This window comes from Pagrus major, chromosome 4 (genome assembly GCF_040436345.1).
Source record: "Pagrus major chromosome 4, Pma_NU_1.0".
NCBI lineage: Eukaryota > Metazoa > Chordata > Actinopteri > Spariformes > Sparidae > Pagrus > Pagrus major.
In genome coordinates this window covers 31,789,875-31,804,829 of record NC_133218.1, presented here as the reverse complement: position 1 = coordinate 31,804,829, position 14,955 = coordinate 31,789,875, and the positions used below count along the sequence as shown (strand labels likewise).

General features: G+C 45.0%; 1 protein-coding gene across 2 annotated transcripts; it reads left to right on the top strand.

Annotated features, from left to right (window-relative positions):
• The first annotated feature begins 2,059 nt into the window (after positions 1–2,059).
• onecut1 (one cut homeobox 1) lies at positions 2,060–13,987 on the top strand. Of its 2 annotated transcripts, none has more exons than XM_073464196.1 (2): positions 2,060–3,447; positions 8,309–13,987. In XM_073464196.1, exons 1-2 carry the CDS (start codon positions 2,391–2,393, stop codon positions 8,596–8,598), a joined length of 1,347 nt encoding a protein of 448 aa, XP_073320297.1. In that variant the 5' UTR covers positions 2,060–2,390; the 3' UTR covers positions 8,599–13,987. The 2 variants fall into 2 exon arrangements, with proteins under 2 accessions (XP_073320297.1, XP_073320296.1); XM_073464195.1 differs by having other exon boundaries at positions 2,060–3,462.
• The last annotated feature ends 968 nt before the right edge of the window (positions 13,988–14,955 follow it).

Genomic DNA, 14,955 nt, shown 5'->3' with positions numbered 1-14,955 from the left:
ATATTCCTCCTCTGCAAAAAAAAAAAAAAAAGCAAATGTCACCGGCTTCGCAGGGCCAGGCTCATCTCGGCACAATGGCCACAGAGAGCCAACACACATAAACGCACAGCTCAGGTCGTGCAGACATGGCAGGAGCCTATCGATCCGCATGAGAATGTGTAGATGAGGTTTTGCTGCCATGTAAGGCCAAACCTTGGCCTTTCATACTCCTCTGTCTCCTCTGTCTCCCTGCGTCCCGTTTGTTTTTCCCCCTGTGCGTAAAACAACAACAGAATAACGTGGCTTACGCTGACTGAATAAAAGGTTTTATGATCAGAAATAAAAGCATTTAATTTTATAGATTGTGTTCTTTATATTAGGAGATTTTTTTAAAAAAAAGTGATTTAATTCTGATGAAGTTAAATTAAAGTGTAGGAGCTGATTTGAAATGCACACGCGTGTGTTTTTGTTTCCCTGTTTTTCGCCTCCAAACTCCATTATGTCCTCGGGGCTGCACGGTTGGACAGCCACACTTCGAGGGAATTAGTGTCCTTTTGTCTCGACACACGTCACACACACGCCGTTGACATTGACTTCACATCAGAGACAGTTTAACTTCTTCTCTTCTTTTTTTTTTTTCTTTTTCTTTTATTTAACTCGTTCAACCGAGCGCTGGCTCCATTGTGGGGACCCTGGCAGATGCGGGGCCCCCATAGCAGGTCCTGGACAGGGAAAAGTCTGAAAGGTTAATCTGTCCCCCCGCAGATGTTGGCTTTGGGAGTCTTGAAGCGTCACCTTTGACATGTCCCTCATTCAGCGGGGGGTCCAGCAGGACACTGACCGCTGCAAGCTGTCACCTCGGGCCGGGCTGAGGACGCCCTGCGCTACCGCTCTATTAGGGCTAAACGGCCCCTGACATGTGAGCAGGGGCCCGGCTTGTATCCGGCTGCACGTCCGGGGGAGCATAATGCGCTCCAACAACGCGGGGACAGCAGTCATGTTATGTGTCAGCATGTCATTTCCTTGTGAGTGTATGTGTGGATCTGTATCATCTGAACGCTTATAAATAAATATTCTCTTCATTTGAATAAACGACATGTTGGCGTTTTATTTTACTTTTATATAGATATATATTTAAATGATTCTTAAACTTTAAAATGTGCATGTGTCCAACTCCAAATAGGGCAAGTGTGTGTGGCACACACACACACACACACACACACACACACATAGTGCTGGGCTTGGTTCGTTAAGCCTAATGGTTGAACAATAGACACATCTGCTCATCTTTTTCTATCAAAAGAGAAGGTACTACAGTCTTCCTCGTTTGGTTAAACCGCCACATATTTGGCACGGGGGGGTGGTGGTGGGTGAGGTGGGTGGATGGGGGGGCGGTGCAGCTGAAGTAGCCTCATAATGAAAGAATATGGATCCGCGAGCATGAACACATAGGATCTAAATTTAGCTGCTAATTAAACGCTCACGCTTTGTTTTTAATCCCTCAAGCCTCTTTTTTCTGTTGTTGGAAGAATTAATGGCGCTTCCATGGGAGTGTTTTGAGGTGTTTGAATCCCCCAGACCTCACTAGTCAAAAATCAACTCCAAATGAACCCGGAAGTTTACTTCATTTGCACCTAATAATTTAAGGAGGACTGGAGATAGAGCCTCATTACGGCCCCCTAATGAATTTAGCATTTTCTAAATAACAGCTGGCAGTCGCACATTTAGAGGCAGCGACCAGTCAATCTCCACGGGTCGATCCTGTGAGGATCTTATTAAGGGATCCGTCTATTTGCATGTTTTAACATGTGAGCGGAGGCTAAAGGGTTGCTGAATATCCAGGACAGGAGCTTTAAGCAGGTGGTTTGATACCTCCCTTCCTTAATAAGGTAGATGACGTCAGAGCGACGGGGCGTGTGTGTGAGAGAGAGCGAGAGAGAGAGAGAGAGAAGGAGAGAGAGAGAGAGTATGGGAGGAGATGTGTGTTCGCAGTGCGCATGTGCAGACAGTGATCTGTGCTGCGGTGGAAGAGGGGCTGGAGACACACAACTAGAGAGATGGCGCGGCACCCGACCGGAGCGCAAGGACAGCTGGTTGGCGGTGGGGGGGCTTGAATCATAAAGAGAATCAGAAAAGAAAAAAAAATTTAAAAAGTAAATATAAAAATAATAATAATAAAAATATCAAGGGAAAAAAGGAGTTCTGCAAAAAAAAAACCCAACAGCGTCAGAGGTTGGAGGACAAAAAAAAATCAAATATAAGGACAGAGAGGAGGCGAAAGCGAAGGAGGCTGCTGCAAGAAGACAAATAGCAACAAAAGAGAATTGAACTTTCCTGGACGTGAGGACTTCTGGACACCAGCTAACTGCGGTAGGTCAGATAGATGGTTTGTCCACAGCGCTGCCCGGATCATGAACGCACAGCTGTCGATGGAGAATATTGGCGACCTGCACGGAGTGCATGAGTCCGTGGCCGGTCACGGAGAGCTGCTGAGTGGCCACAGTCCACATTCCCGTCCGAGCCCCCGGGGTCTGAGCCACCGCGCTATGGGCATGGCGACCCTGCTGGACAGCGGAGACTATCATCCCAGCCACCCCGGACACCTGCATCCAGCCATCAGCATGTGTGAAGCCCCCCCTGGCATGAGTGCGAGCAGCACTTACACCACCCTAACGCCCCTGCAGCCCTTACCCCCCATCTCCACCGTGTCCGACAAGTTTCCTCCCCATCATCACCACCACCACCATCCCCATCATCCTCACCCTCACCCCCACCAGAGGATCCCCGGAAATGTCAGCGGCAGCTTCACGTTGATGCGCGAGGACCGGAGTCTGGCGCCTATGAACAGTCTGTATCCCGCATATCATCACAAGGATCCCTGCATGGGCCAGAGCCTCTCCCCGCTGTCTGGCTCCGGTCTGGCCAGCATACACACGACCCAGGCCGGCATCCCTCCCTACGCTCATCCCGGTGCCGCTATGCCTGGTGAGAAGATGCTCACCCCCAGCGGGTTTGAGGCTCACCACCCGGCCATGCTCGGCAGACACACGGAGCAGCACATGAGCTCCTCGGCGGGCATGGTACAAATCAACGGCCTCCACCACCACCCGCACGCCCACCTTGGCGCGCAGGGGCATGGCCAGGGGCTGGGGAACAGCCGGGAGCAGGCCTCCGGGCCCGGGCAGCAAGGGGGCGGCGTAGGAGGGGGTGGTGTTTCTGGGGGCCAGATGGAGGAGGTGAATACCAAAGAGGTGGCGCAGAGGATCACCACGGAGCTGAAGCGCTACAGCATCCCTCAGGCCATCTTTGCCCAGCGGGTCCTGTGCAGGTCCCAGGGGACCCTGTCCGACCTGCTGAGGAACCCCAAACCCTGGTCCAAGCTCAAGTCCGGCAGAGAGACCTTCCGCCGCATGTGGAAATGGCTGCAGGAGCCTGAGTTCCAACGCATGAGTGCGCTCAGGCTCGCAGGTGAGCGAAGCCTCGGTAAAGCCCCCCTTTTTGTTTTCATCCTCTGAATGTGTGGCTGAGAAATACAGACACTGGAGCTGGATCATTAGCCCTGAATGCTACCTTGTATTTAGCAGTGGGGTCAAAGGGGATGGGAACCCAGGCTGATTTTGTAGAGTGGAGGGGGAAAAAAAACAACCCTAAACATTTCCAAGTAATCTCAGTGTAAATCAAGAATCACATCAGGGTAGCATCCAGGACAAATGTTCCCTGTAGGCTGATAGTTTCTTTATCAAATAATACATTACACCATGTCTCCAGAATTAAACCTGCCTCAGGCTTTGATGAACCCTGCTTTTCTTTAGATATAGCTTCCAAATGAGAGGTTCATGCCTGGAGGGGAGGAGGAGGAGGAGGGAGGGAGGGAGGGAGTGATGAGGAGGATGGTGGGGGGGGGTCTGCTGGATGGTCAAATCCAACCTCACACAGTAAAGTTACAAAGTGCTTCACCAGGCTGGTGCTGGTGGCCTGATATCAATACGCATCCCCACTTTTGTCTTTTTTCTTTTTTCGGTCTCCACGCTGATTTTGGGCTCGTGTGAAACAAGCGCTCTTGTCATTCCACCTCAAAGTATCGACCGCTGGACTGTGTGCGTAAACTGATCCTTCGCCCAGAAATCGTTAGGAATGTGTTTATTTTGGTGTAGGTGCAACTGATCGGCCCCCTTTTTTTTGGGTGCTGCACGCGGTGTAAACACACACACACACACAGAGAGAGAGAGAGAGAGAGAGAGAGAGAGGGGTGTGTGCACGTGTTCTTCTCAAACTGGATTTAAATGTCAAGTAAAGCTGAAGTTGTGCGTCATTTAGTCGCTGAAATGTGTTTTGTCTGTCACACTGGTGATATTATTGTAGACTAGAGTAGAACAGAGAGCATGTGTTTGTGTTTGGCTCGTAACCCTCAGCCTGACTCGACTGAGGTCTCTCTAATTAACTGATAGACCTCTGTATTAATTTGTCCCTGAGGTACGCACGAGTCAATTAGGGCGCGCAACGAGGCCCCCAAATCGCACGTGCGCGTTCACAGGGCACCCAGTGGGAGTTTTTTTTTGTGTGTGTGCGTGTTTTTTTTGTTTGTTAACGTCCACAGGCCTAATCAATGACCTACTAATGAGGCTTTTTGGCTTTTTGAAAAGTGAGGCCGCGGCCACTTATGGTGGAAAGTGTGCGTGTGTGGGTTTTTTTGGCGCGTGTGCACGTGGGTGTGTAATCGCAATAGATTATTTTTCAGTTTTCCCATCTGCTGCTGCTGTGTGTGTGTGCGTGTGTGTGTGTGTGTGTGTGTGTGTGTGTGTGTGTGTGTGTTGAAGATGAGATTTCATCACTGACTTTTTTCTTTCTTTTTAATTCTCCTGTAACTTTTGTGAGCTGCTTCGATCATCTTTCGATCGTCAGTGTGATCAGCCTGTGATCAGATCTGTGGGATAATCGATGAGTATTGATGGTGATTCTTGAACGAGTGACACATAAATACTGAGGGAGAAAAAACAAACGTCTCAGGCCTGCCTCAGCTGTGTTCAGCCTGTCTCGATTAATTTAAACTTTTTAAAAAATATAAGATAAAATCATGAATAAAAATCTTCCCTTGAGCAAAAACTGAAAATATAAAATCAAAGCTGTTAGTTGGAAAATTGCCCCCCCAAAAAAAAAAAAAAATGAAGGTCGGCAGTGGAGAAAATATTTTACAGTTAAAAAACTAAATTAATTTAGAGCGGCCATTTTATTGATCCGTTCGTTCCTAGGTGAACCAGATATGTGATCGTGTGCTGAAGTAGATGTGATATACTTATTGATCTCAGGCTTCTGAAATTAATCTCGGGCCTTTTCTCCTTTTCCCACGTATTCAATTACCCATCTGAACAGAACAGAACAGAAAGGAATAGATGTTTTTAATGAATGAGTTCAGAAATGACAGATGAATTTAGTCTCAGTAAATCAGCTGTAATTGGAGGGTGAATCCTCAGTGTTTCCCGGTGTTTTCAGGATCTCTCAGTAAATTCAGACACATGTCCACGTAGTTGGAAGAATCGGGTTTTCCGGTTGCACATTTTGCAGCGTTTGGAGCACAGAGGTCTGTTTGTTGTTCTCTGTGAGATTATGAAACGCAGCGCTGCCGTCACACCGTGTCAGTATAGGCCCACTGTGTGCGAGTCTGTGGAGTTATCTGCGTGTTTGTAATCATTAGCCGGGAGCAGCAGCAGCAGTGTGTGTGTGTGTGTGTGTGTGTGTGTGTGTGTGTGTGTGTGTGTGTGTGTGTGTGTGTGTGTGTGATAACGAGGCCGTTGTTATGTCCTCCCCCGGTCCTGGGAAAAGCTGTGTCTCGGGCCGGGGGCCTCCTGTTGCAGAGGGGGGCCGGGCCGCTCCGTGCGCGGTGGCTCCTGCTGTCTGAGTGGCCTTCACTGCTGCTGATTTATAGCAGCCCTTTACACGACGAGCTCCGGCTCTCTGTTAATATTTACCAACACTGGAGACAGCGGGCTGCTCACACTCACTGTTACGCTGCAGTTTATGGTCGCGCGGACAGGTCGCTGCACTGTACTTTATACACACACCTGAGGGAGGGAGGGGGGGAGGGAGGGGAGGGGGGCGAAAATGAGGTTGCAAGGAGGGATCGGCCACATCAACTTCATATCATATTAATAACAGGTTTATTTGAGTTATTATTATTTTAATATTTCCCTAATTAAGCTTTCGTTCACTGCTACTTTACTACACTTGGATGTGGAAAAGTAGATATTACATGTAAAGCTGAAGACCAAAATTATGATACAAATATCAGAGTAATGTGAGGTAATATATGCACTATGGACTACATACACATCTCTCATATTTCTCATTTTTATAGCGCAGTTACGCGCTCAGAATGATCCTCCTGATTTCTTCTTCTCCGCATCTGGCTCGACATTGCGCGTAAAACCTCACTACTTTGATTCACTGGCGTTTTGAGGCTTTCTAATATGAAATGTTTTTTTTATTCACCCGGCGCATTTTGCAAAATTAATCAGCTCTTTTCAAGGGGAATGCCTTGTGGTGAGAGTATGCTGCCCATTAATGGCCCCGTTGGGTCCATGCAGGGCCTCTCCTCCAGCAGCCCACGTCTGCCCCCTCCTGGTCTCTGCTCACCGGTGAGCCTCACTCTGCTCCACCAGGGCTTAGAAAGAGAAGAATAGTAGAAGTAATAATAACGAGATCAAGTGGAGGGAGGTTTGATGCGCTGGCAATTCCCAGGTTACTTTTCTCCTATATTAGATGACCTGTGGGTCATTTCTCCATGGTCTCCATATTGCTGTTGTTTTCAGCACCGCGGACAGCGCTCATTGTTCCCCGGCTCACGGCTTCCTGTCCGCCTGCAGAGCTCCTGCTCTGGTCCGTGAACTCACCATGGGGATCCATGACAAAATGGCAGTGCTGTTAAAAGTACCCAAGAGCCATAACTGAGTTAAAATTCGACTTTAGTAGAAGTGAAAGTCAACCATACGAAATGAGTAAAAGTTCTTAAAGTATCTGATATTAAACGTATTTAAGTATCAAAAGTACAAGTAAAAGTACTTTATGCATAAATCTACATGAAGGCTATGTATATAGTGTATACTAGGCCTCAAACAATTATCAGCCAGGTCATTTATCAAATCAGATATTCAGCATTTTTCTGATTATTGCAATCATTGTTTTGCTGTTGTTGTTTTTTTTATCTGATTTCCAACAAAATAAATTAATTCAAAATTCAATTTGCACTATTGCTCTGACGAAGCATGCAATCTGCAACTAGTAAGAACTAGAGTTATCAAATAAATGTAGTGGAGTACAAGTACAAGTGAAGTACAATATTTATCTCCGAAATTCTGTGGAGTGGAAGTATAAAGGAGCAGAAGATGTAATTACTCGAGTAAAGTACCTCAAAATTGCGCCTACTTGGGTAAATGTACTTAGTTACATTCCATCACTGCAAAATGGGGAAGAGTTTGATTCTGCCACTGAAAGTATCTCAGTGCTTAAAACAAAAGTAGAAAACTTCAGACTGTGACAAGATTCTGTACGAAGTTACATCTGACAGACGAAATCTATTTAAGTCTTATAGCCACAATGATACATATTTGACTCTTTTTTCAAAGCCTTTCCATCACTACAGTATCAGAGTACATACTGTGCACCTTTATGTTCAGTAACTGATCCGGTAACATCCTTGTTTTTTTTTCACTTTCTTACCTACCACGAGTCAAACCAGAGAGGAGGAGCTCTCATTCAAATCAGCTGATGCAAGTTCAGTTTGGGTTGTAGAAATGACTTTAAAGTGTTAAAAATGCTCGTTTCCAGTTTGGTTTTTGATGTTATTCACAAAATGAGCATTTAAAAGCAATGCTGGCATCTGTCAAACATTCATATTATATTTCACTGCTCATTTTGTTATGCTTATTAACTTATTTTTGATATTTGCTGTTTTGTTACCTTGTTTATAGGATTATAAAACTTGATGCACTTGTCATGTTAGCAATATAAACTGAAATGCTGTGGTCTTAAAAATAATAACCCAGAATTATTTTGATGTAGGCATCTATGAAAAGCTTAAATTGTTTTGCATTTGTGCACCAACACAATCTATAGTACAGTTAGTACGTGTCAGTGCCAGTAAGAATGAACAACTCTGATGTAAAGCTGCTGAGGAGGAAAGCCACTGAGATAATTCTTAGGTCAGGATTTTCCTTCAAATCCAAGGTTGAGGTGTGATGGAGGGAAGATTCTCTTCACACAGGTATATTCAGTCCTCTCTCACAAACACTCTCCTTCTGTGTCTCTCTCTCTCTGTCTCCTGACTTCTCCGCAGCATGCAAGCGAAAGGAACAAGACCACGGCAGGAGCGAACGGGGGAACATGACCAAAAAGCCTCGGCTGGTGTTCACAGATGTGCAGCGGCGGACGCTCCACGCCATCTTCAAGGAGAACAAGCGTCCATCCAAAGAGCTGCAGGTCACCATCGCCCAGCAGCTGGGCCTGGAGCTGGCCACAGTCAGCAACTTCTTTATGAACGCACGCCGCCGGAGCCTAGATAAGTGGGTGGACGACGGCTCCGGTCACTCAGTCAACTCTGGCCCCAACGCCTGCACCAAAGCCTGAAGACGGACTGATTTGACCAACTCATGGACTGACTCAACCTCGGTGGAAAAGCTTTAAAACTTAAGAGAAACAAAGAGAAACTTAAAAAAGACCTTGAAGCAACGTTTTGCCCTTAAACCTGTACTATATTGATATTTATAGTATCCAAAGATGAAAAAAACAAACCAAAGACTTCTTGTTTGACCTGCTTTGAAATGTTTGTTTCAGCAACACGTTTATGTGTAACATACTGCAAAAAGACTATAGTTTTACCCCTCCCCCCCCACACACACACTCTCACTGTCACTGGTCTATAGCTTTACTACACCCCCTTACACCCCCCCATCCAGTATCAATCTATCATTCACCATCCTTATCTTTAATCTGATTGGTTGGTTTTAATGATGGGTCCCCCCCTCCCCTAAATGGAGGTTTAATCAGCCTATTGGCAGTCTGATCTGCAGCTTGAGAAACAGCCAGAATGTGGAGCTCCGGTGGGATTGGCCAATCAACTTTAAAGACAAAAAAAAAATCCTACAGGAGCGACTGGATTGTTGTCGGTGACCTCGTTTGGATCGGTGGCGGTGGCTGTGGACTGTCTGTCTCTCCGGCTGTCTGTCTTTCTATCAAGCATTCCAGACAGACAGGGAAAAATGCCCATTGCGTAGACTGCTAACCCAAAACCAAAAAAACCAAAAAAACCCTAACCTCAACCCACATGGTAGTGCTTTCTTCCAACATGCTGAAACGTTGAATAATTTAAACAAGAGAAACCAAAGCCTTTTCTTCTCCACCCTGAAGCCTCTCATGCAGCTTTAGAAGTAAAAAAAAAAACACTGCTTATGGAGTAATTTGACCAAAGAGTATATTTTGTAGTTGATAATCTTAAGAGTATTTTTTACCTCATTTCCTCCCTTACCTCCTGAGACTGACTGTTAATGAGGAGCCACTAAGAAGTGAATGTTACTGCTTACATGGGGTCATACTTTAAAATATACGCTCCCTGCCAAATGGAAATATTTCTGACACAACCCTGACAATTTGCCTTGTAGATGCCTTTTCTTGAATCAACCCAAATATTCCAGTTATATCTTTACAAACAGTCTACGTGAATGTTCCCTGCATTGTGAAGATTAATCGTCCTTTTTTTTCTGTAAGTCTGCTCAGATACAGATTCAGCTTTCAAATACCAGCAGCTGGCAAAAACAAAGACGAATCCGTTCAGTAGTGTGTTTTCTCTGCAAAGGTGAAAACAAAAGCGCGTGGTCTTGACACTGTGAGGGAGACAGAAGGCCTCTGATGGAGTTTTTTTTTCAGTGTCACCACTCTAATAATAAGCATTCAGCGCTGCTCCGTCGTCCCCGCGTGCTTCATACCTATTTGATTTTATCCTCCTCATCAAAGATGTCGGGCGGAGGGGATGATATCAATGATCGAATCACTTTCGGGCGCTTACACAGCAATGTCAGCTCGTCACCTGAATACGAAAGCAAACCTCCCCTGCCTGTTTGCCAATCCCCAGCCTCCCCCCTTCCTCCTCCTCCTCCTCCTCCTCCTCACCCATCCTGCCTCCTGACTCCTCTCCTGGTAAGCTATGCATTTCAGCACTAGGAGGAAAGCACTACACAGGGCTGGCCCAGGGGCAGCGTATCATTAAATATATTGAGCTGGCCCCTTGCCGTCATCCTCCTCATGGCCAGGGTTAGCAGCTCTACATCCATCAGAACAAGCGCCGAAGGAGAGGCGTGAGAGAGAGAGAGAGAGAGAGAGAGAGAGCGAGCTGCTGCTGCTTCTTCTTCTTCTTCTTCATCTCCGAAATGAAAAAAAAACAAACAAAAAAGACGACAAGAAACAAAAAAAAATGTGTCAAGACCTGCTGATGTTTTATAGTGTGAACCAAAGATGCTACCTCACTCAAGTTCCATACGTGATTTCTATCACTTTGATGATACCAAAGATAACCAAAGATTTTTTCTCATTGCACGGCCTCTACGAGTGGTGTTTAAAAAGATGTTGTATGTGTCCCCCCCTCCCCCACATTTCCTCCTCTCTCTCTCTCTCTGTCTCTCTTCTCTTCCTTTCTTCTCCCCCCCCTCCCACCTGCACTCAGCCCATGCACCCCTGCTATGCGTGCTCTTGCTTCATCTGTGCTCTGATTACAGCTCCATAGGTAGTCATGCTGATGTAGCTATAGGCAGATGTGCTGCTCTAGCCATAGATACACACAAGCGGGCCACGCAGGTGCCTGCGGGGTACAGCCAACTCGCTAGCAATGTCTGTCTTTGTGCTTTGTTTTGCCAGGTCTTCAGTTCTACAACTTTATTGGCAGAGAAGTGAGATGAAAAATGTAAAAAAGCTGACATGAGAAATCAAAGTTTTAGTTTGATTCATTTCAAAGTAATCCATGTAAATTTGATGGCGTACCCCGCTACAGTGTCTTTTTTTTTTTCTTTTTTTCTACTTGGCACTGCCTCTCGGTGTGTATCTATAGGCTGATGATATCGATCCACCAAATAGGTCAGACATCTTTACATAACAATAGGCAGACAAGCTGACATAGCCATGGGCAGAATTGTTGACTCAACTATAGGCAGACATGTTCCTGAAAGTAGAAGCAGACGTGTTGCAATCTTTCTAAAAACTCCCAGGACGAGTGCCTTGCTTGAACCAAAGTGTTAAACCGCTGTTGACCTCTCACCTTTGACTCTGTGAATACCTCAGCCTGTAGAAGGGCCACTACTGAAGAAACAAGGAAAAGGTTGTTTTTTTGTTTTTGTTTCTTAATCACACCGTGGTGCTTTCGCCAGCGCAACCATGCAATGAAAACATACCAAAGGAATTTCTGTTGTCCACTTCTACAGATTAAACCAAAGGTCTTTGTTTCTCCTCCTCTGCCCTGCCCTCCTTTTACCCCGTCCATCCCTCCTCCTCCCCCACCCCCACCCCCAACCTTCCTCGTCCCTCTGCTGTGTGTAGGAAGGTCCAGCACTCTGGCCGTGCATGTCTTTTACCAATGTCTCTGAATACCTCATAGTAATAATTCCTTTGAGTTCTGCATTGAGACGTCTATCTGTGAGTAAGGCAGAACTCCACTCGTGTGGTAACTGTTATTGTTACTTCAAAAAGCTGTATGATTATCTATTTTGAAGTTGTTGTTTTGTTTTGTTTTTTTTGTTTTTTGGCAGAAGTGCTCTGTTTCAAGTCACGGAGGACGAGTTTCAGGGTTGATGTATGAAACTTAAGGGATGGAGGGAGAAGCGTATTTTTTATCAGACATTGGGTTATGCCAATATTATGATGGTAGACTATTGCTTTTACAGGGTAAAACCAACTGCTGTGATATTGTGTTCATATTTTCCCTTTTCTCTACTTCTGTGTTGTGATTTTAATTTAATTGCATTTTTGTAATGGTTAACCACTGCTTTAATTTATGCATTTGTAGAAACTCTAGATTTGTATATAGTAGGTTTTTGGAAAAAAGAAAACAAACAAAAAAGACAGTTTTATGTTACAGCCTTATTTCCCACGCTTAGATATAACAAAAGGAGTAGTTTGTATTCTTCTTCAGCTGAATCCTAGCCGGCATTTCAATGTGTGTTTTAAACACTGCCAGAAACCCAGACAGTTGATTTTGCCAACGCAGACAAAGTTATACAGGAGCTACTTTGTTGAACAGCTGGCAAAAAGCAGTGTGTACGTGTGTGCGTGTGTGTGTGTGTTTTTTCTATTCTGTTGACTTTTTAAAAAACAGTTATTTTATGGGTATTACTGCACATCCAAAGATTTTTAAAACAAACCAAAAATTGGAAAAAAAATATGTATAATGTTGAAAAGCACTGGCATTTGTGAGGTAGACTTGTTGAGTTTTGATTTGCCATTCGCACGGGTATAGAATGTAGAAGGCGTAGGGCTGTGTAGACAAGCTTACTCTACCATGTGGGGAATCTCCTGTTCAATGTACAATCTGAAGCATTTGAAAACGAGGGGCTGCAAGTCCCGCTCACTTTGCTGTCTCATGCACAGAGTGAGGTGGAGCGAAGGCTGGGCAGCCGGTCTGCCAGGGGCTGTGCCACGGAGCTGGGTCTGTTTTTATTGCCGTGGCACCGCCGCCTCGCTCCATCTAGTATCTGTTCTTTTGGTACGTACTCGTGTAATGACTATGAGCAAAGTCTAATAAAACTGCAAAGAACCTTACCAAGGAATCAGTGTGTGAGCATGTATGTGTGAGTCTGTGTGTGTGTGTGTGTGTGTGAGTGTGAGTGTGGGGACGATCACCTGGATTGATCATTTCTTTTTACTGTCTGAGTGTGAGTGTATGTGTGTGTGTGTGTGTGTGTGTGTGTGTGTGTGTGTGTGTGTGTGTGCAGTCCAAATGTCAAGTACTGCTGAGGTGTGCGTGTTTGTGCGTGTGCTCATTTGCATGTATTTATTTACCGTGTGTTCGTCCACTGTTATGGAAGTATGTGTATGCAGGTGTGTGGCTCGAACAGGAAGTCTGACTCCTTCCCTAACTGTTAGCGCTGCTTCCTCTCTGTCATGCAGACGGCACAGTGTCTCCGAGGACTGAAGGTCATCACCAAAATGTCCATGACAGATCACATCAGCATGCTGTGCAGTCATCTTGTCACAGAACGGACTGTGGCTATTACTAAGTCCTGTATTAAAGAGGGAATGGATGATGCAGCGTGGATCTATTTTCTCCCCATTTCTCACATTTTCTGTTATTTATTTTTGTCCACGAGGAGTTCCCATATGATGGGTGGCTTGGCTACAGGTCTCATAACAATACTGCAGCGCCTAAGACAATCATCTGGATCTCTTACGCTGGGGAACTAGTTTCTCACCCGCAGAGGGGTGTCCTCCAGCGATTCATACACAAAGATGCTTGAAGGGTTTTGATAAACAAGCATATTTGTTGTCATAGACATATAGGAGTAGATTACAGTAGTAGTTCATCTTGCACTTGCATTTCAAAATGAAATCTCATTGCTCTCATCAGCCTTGTGCTCTTGTCAACCTTGATCTCTTTCTTTTTGACCGCCTTCTCAACTCACGATGCTTCTTCAGTTTTCAGTATGGGTGGTTGTGTATGTGTGTGTGTGCGTGCGTGTTTGAGCGTGCGTGCGTGTGTGTGTGTGCCAGAGAGGCAATACTGTCGGTGTTACTCTCAGATGTATAACTCCATGTCTCATGACTTGATTTGTCATTGCTGTTTCCCAGGCTTTGCTACTGCTTTCTCAGTGCCGTGCAATATCATCTGTTGTGATTGCTAAGCAAATGAAAAAAAAAAAGAAAGAAAATTGAGAAGCAAGTGATGATGTCATCCAGCTTTTTTCAGTGTTCAAATGTTTCAACATTTCTGTAGTCACAAAAAGTAGAAAATAAACGGTTGGTATTTCCAGCTTCTGAATCCAGACTCTTGTTATTATTATTATTTTATTTTTGGTGTCTGTGTTTTGTCCTTTTTTTTCTCCCCTTTTTTGCTCAGACAGGGAAATTGAATCAATAAAATATCAAATCAGATAAGGAAGTAGAGGACAAGACAAGCAGACATCTGAGTCTGTCTTGGATGGGAACCTGCATAGCAAGTAGCTTCGGAAGATCAGACCCTGCGGTCAGGGTGCTTCAAAATGTACGTACTTGTATCCCTTTATAAATCATGAATCAGTGTATTTCCAGGCCATGTTTATATTCATAAATTCTACATACACATTAACCTGCTTATCAAACAGGTCAATGACTAAACCCTGAGGTCCTCAGCATATTCTCAACTGTAAAAGGAAATGTGGGTTGGAAGGTTCATTTTACACAGATGGTTAATTGCTATTGTTGGAATCAAATTGTGCAATCAAGCACACCACCCCACAAAGCTAATTTATTCAAAATGTGTCTTAACCTGAAAGAATATGGACGCAGAGTTATGTACTGACGTCAGCATGCTAACCAGCTAGCACCAGCCCATACCAGTCCAAAGCTCCTGTGCTAGCAGTTTAAACACTAACACTCCCCTGGTCCCCAATCTCCCTGCCTAAACTGCTAGCTGCAACTAAGCTAACTTTCTAAGGTAGCTACAATTAGCAGCAGTTAGCAGTTACTCTAGTGATACGCTGCCCCCTCAGTGCAATGCCTGGTAGTGATGTTGGAGTACATACATTCAACCCTATTTCTGATTTTTTAATTGTGGTGCTAAACCCCCCAAATCCATCTGCTAGTAATCCATCACCCAAGAGTGATGTGTTTTTACCAGATTACTCTGATTCACGGCTCAGAGGCAAACTCTTGTGTAAGCAGGGGAGGCTAATTTATGTTGGTGAAAGCGGGAAGCTGAATTCAAATTTTGAGAGATTTACATACTTGATTTCTCAGTTAAACATCGAG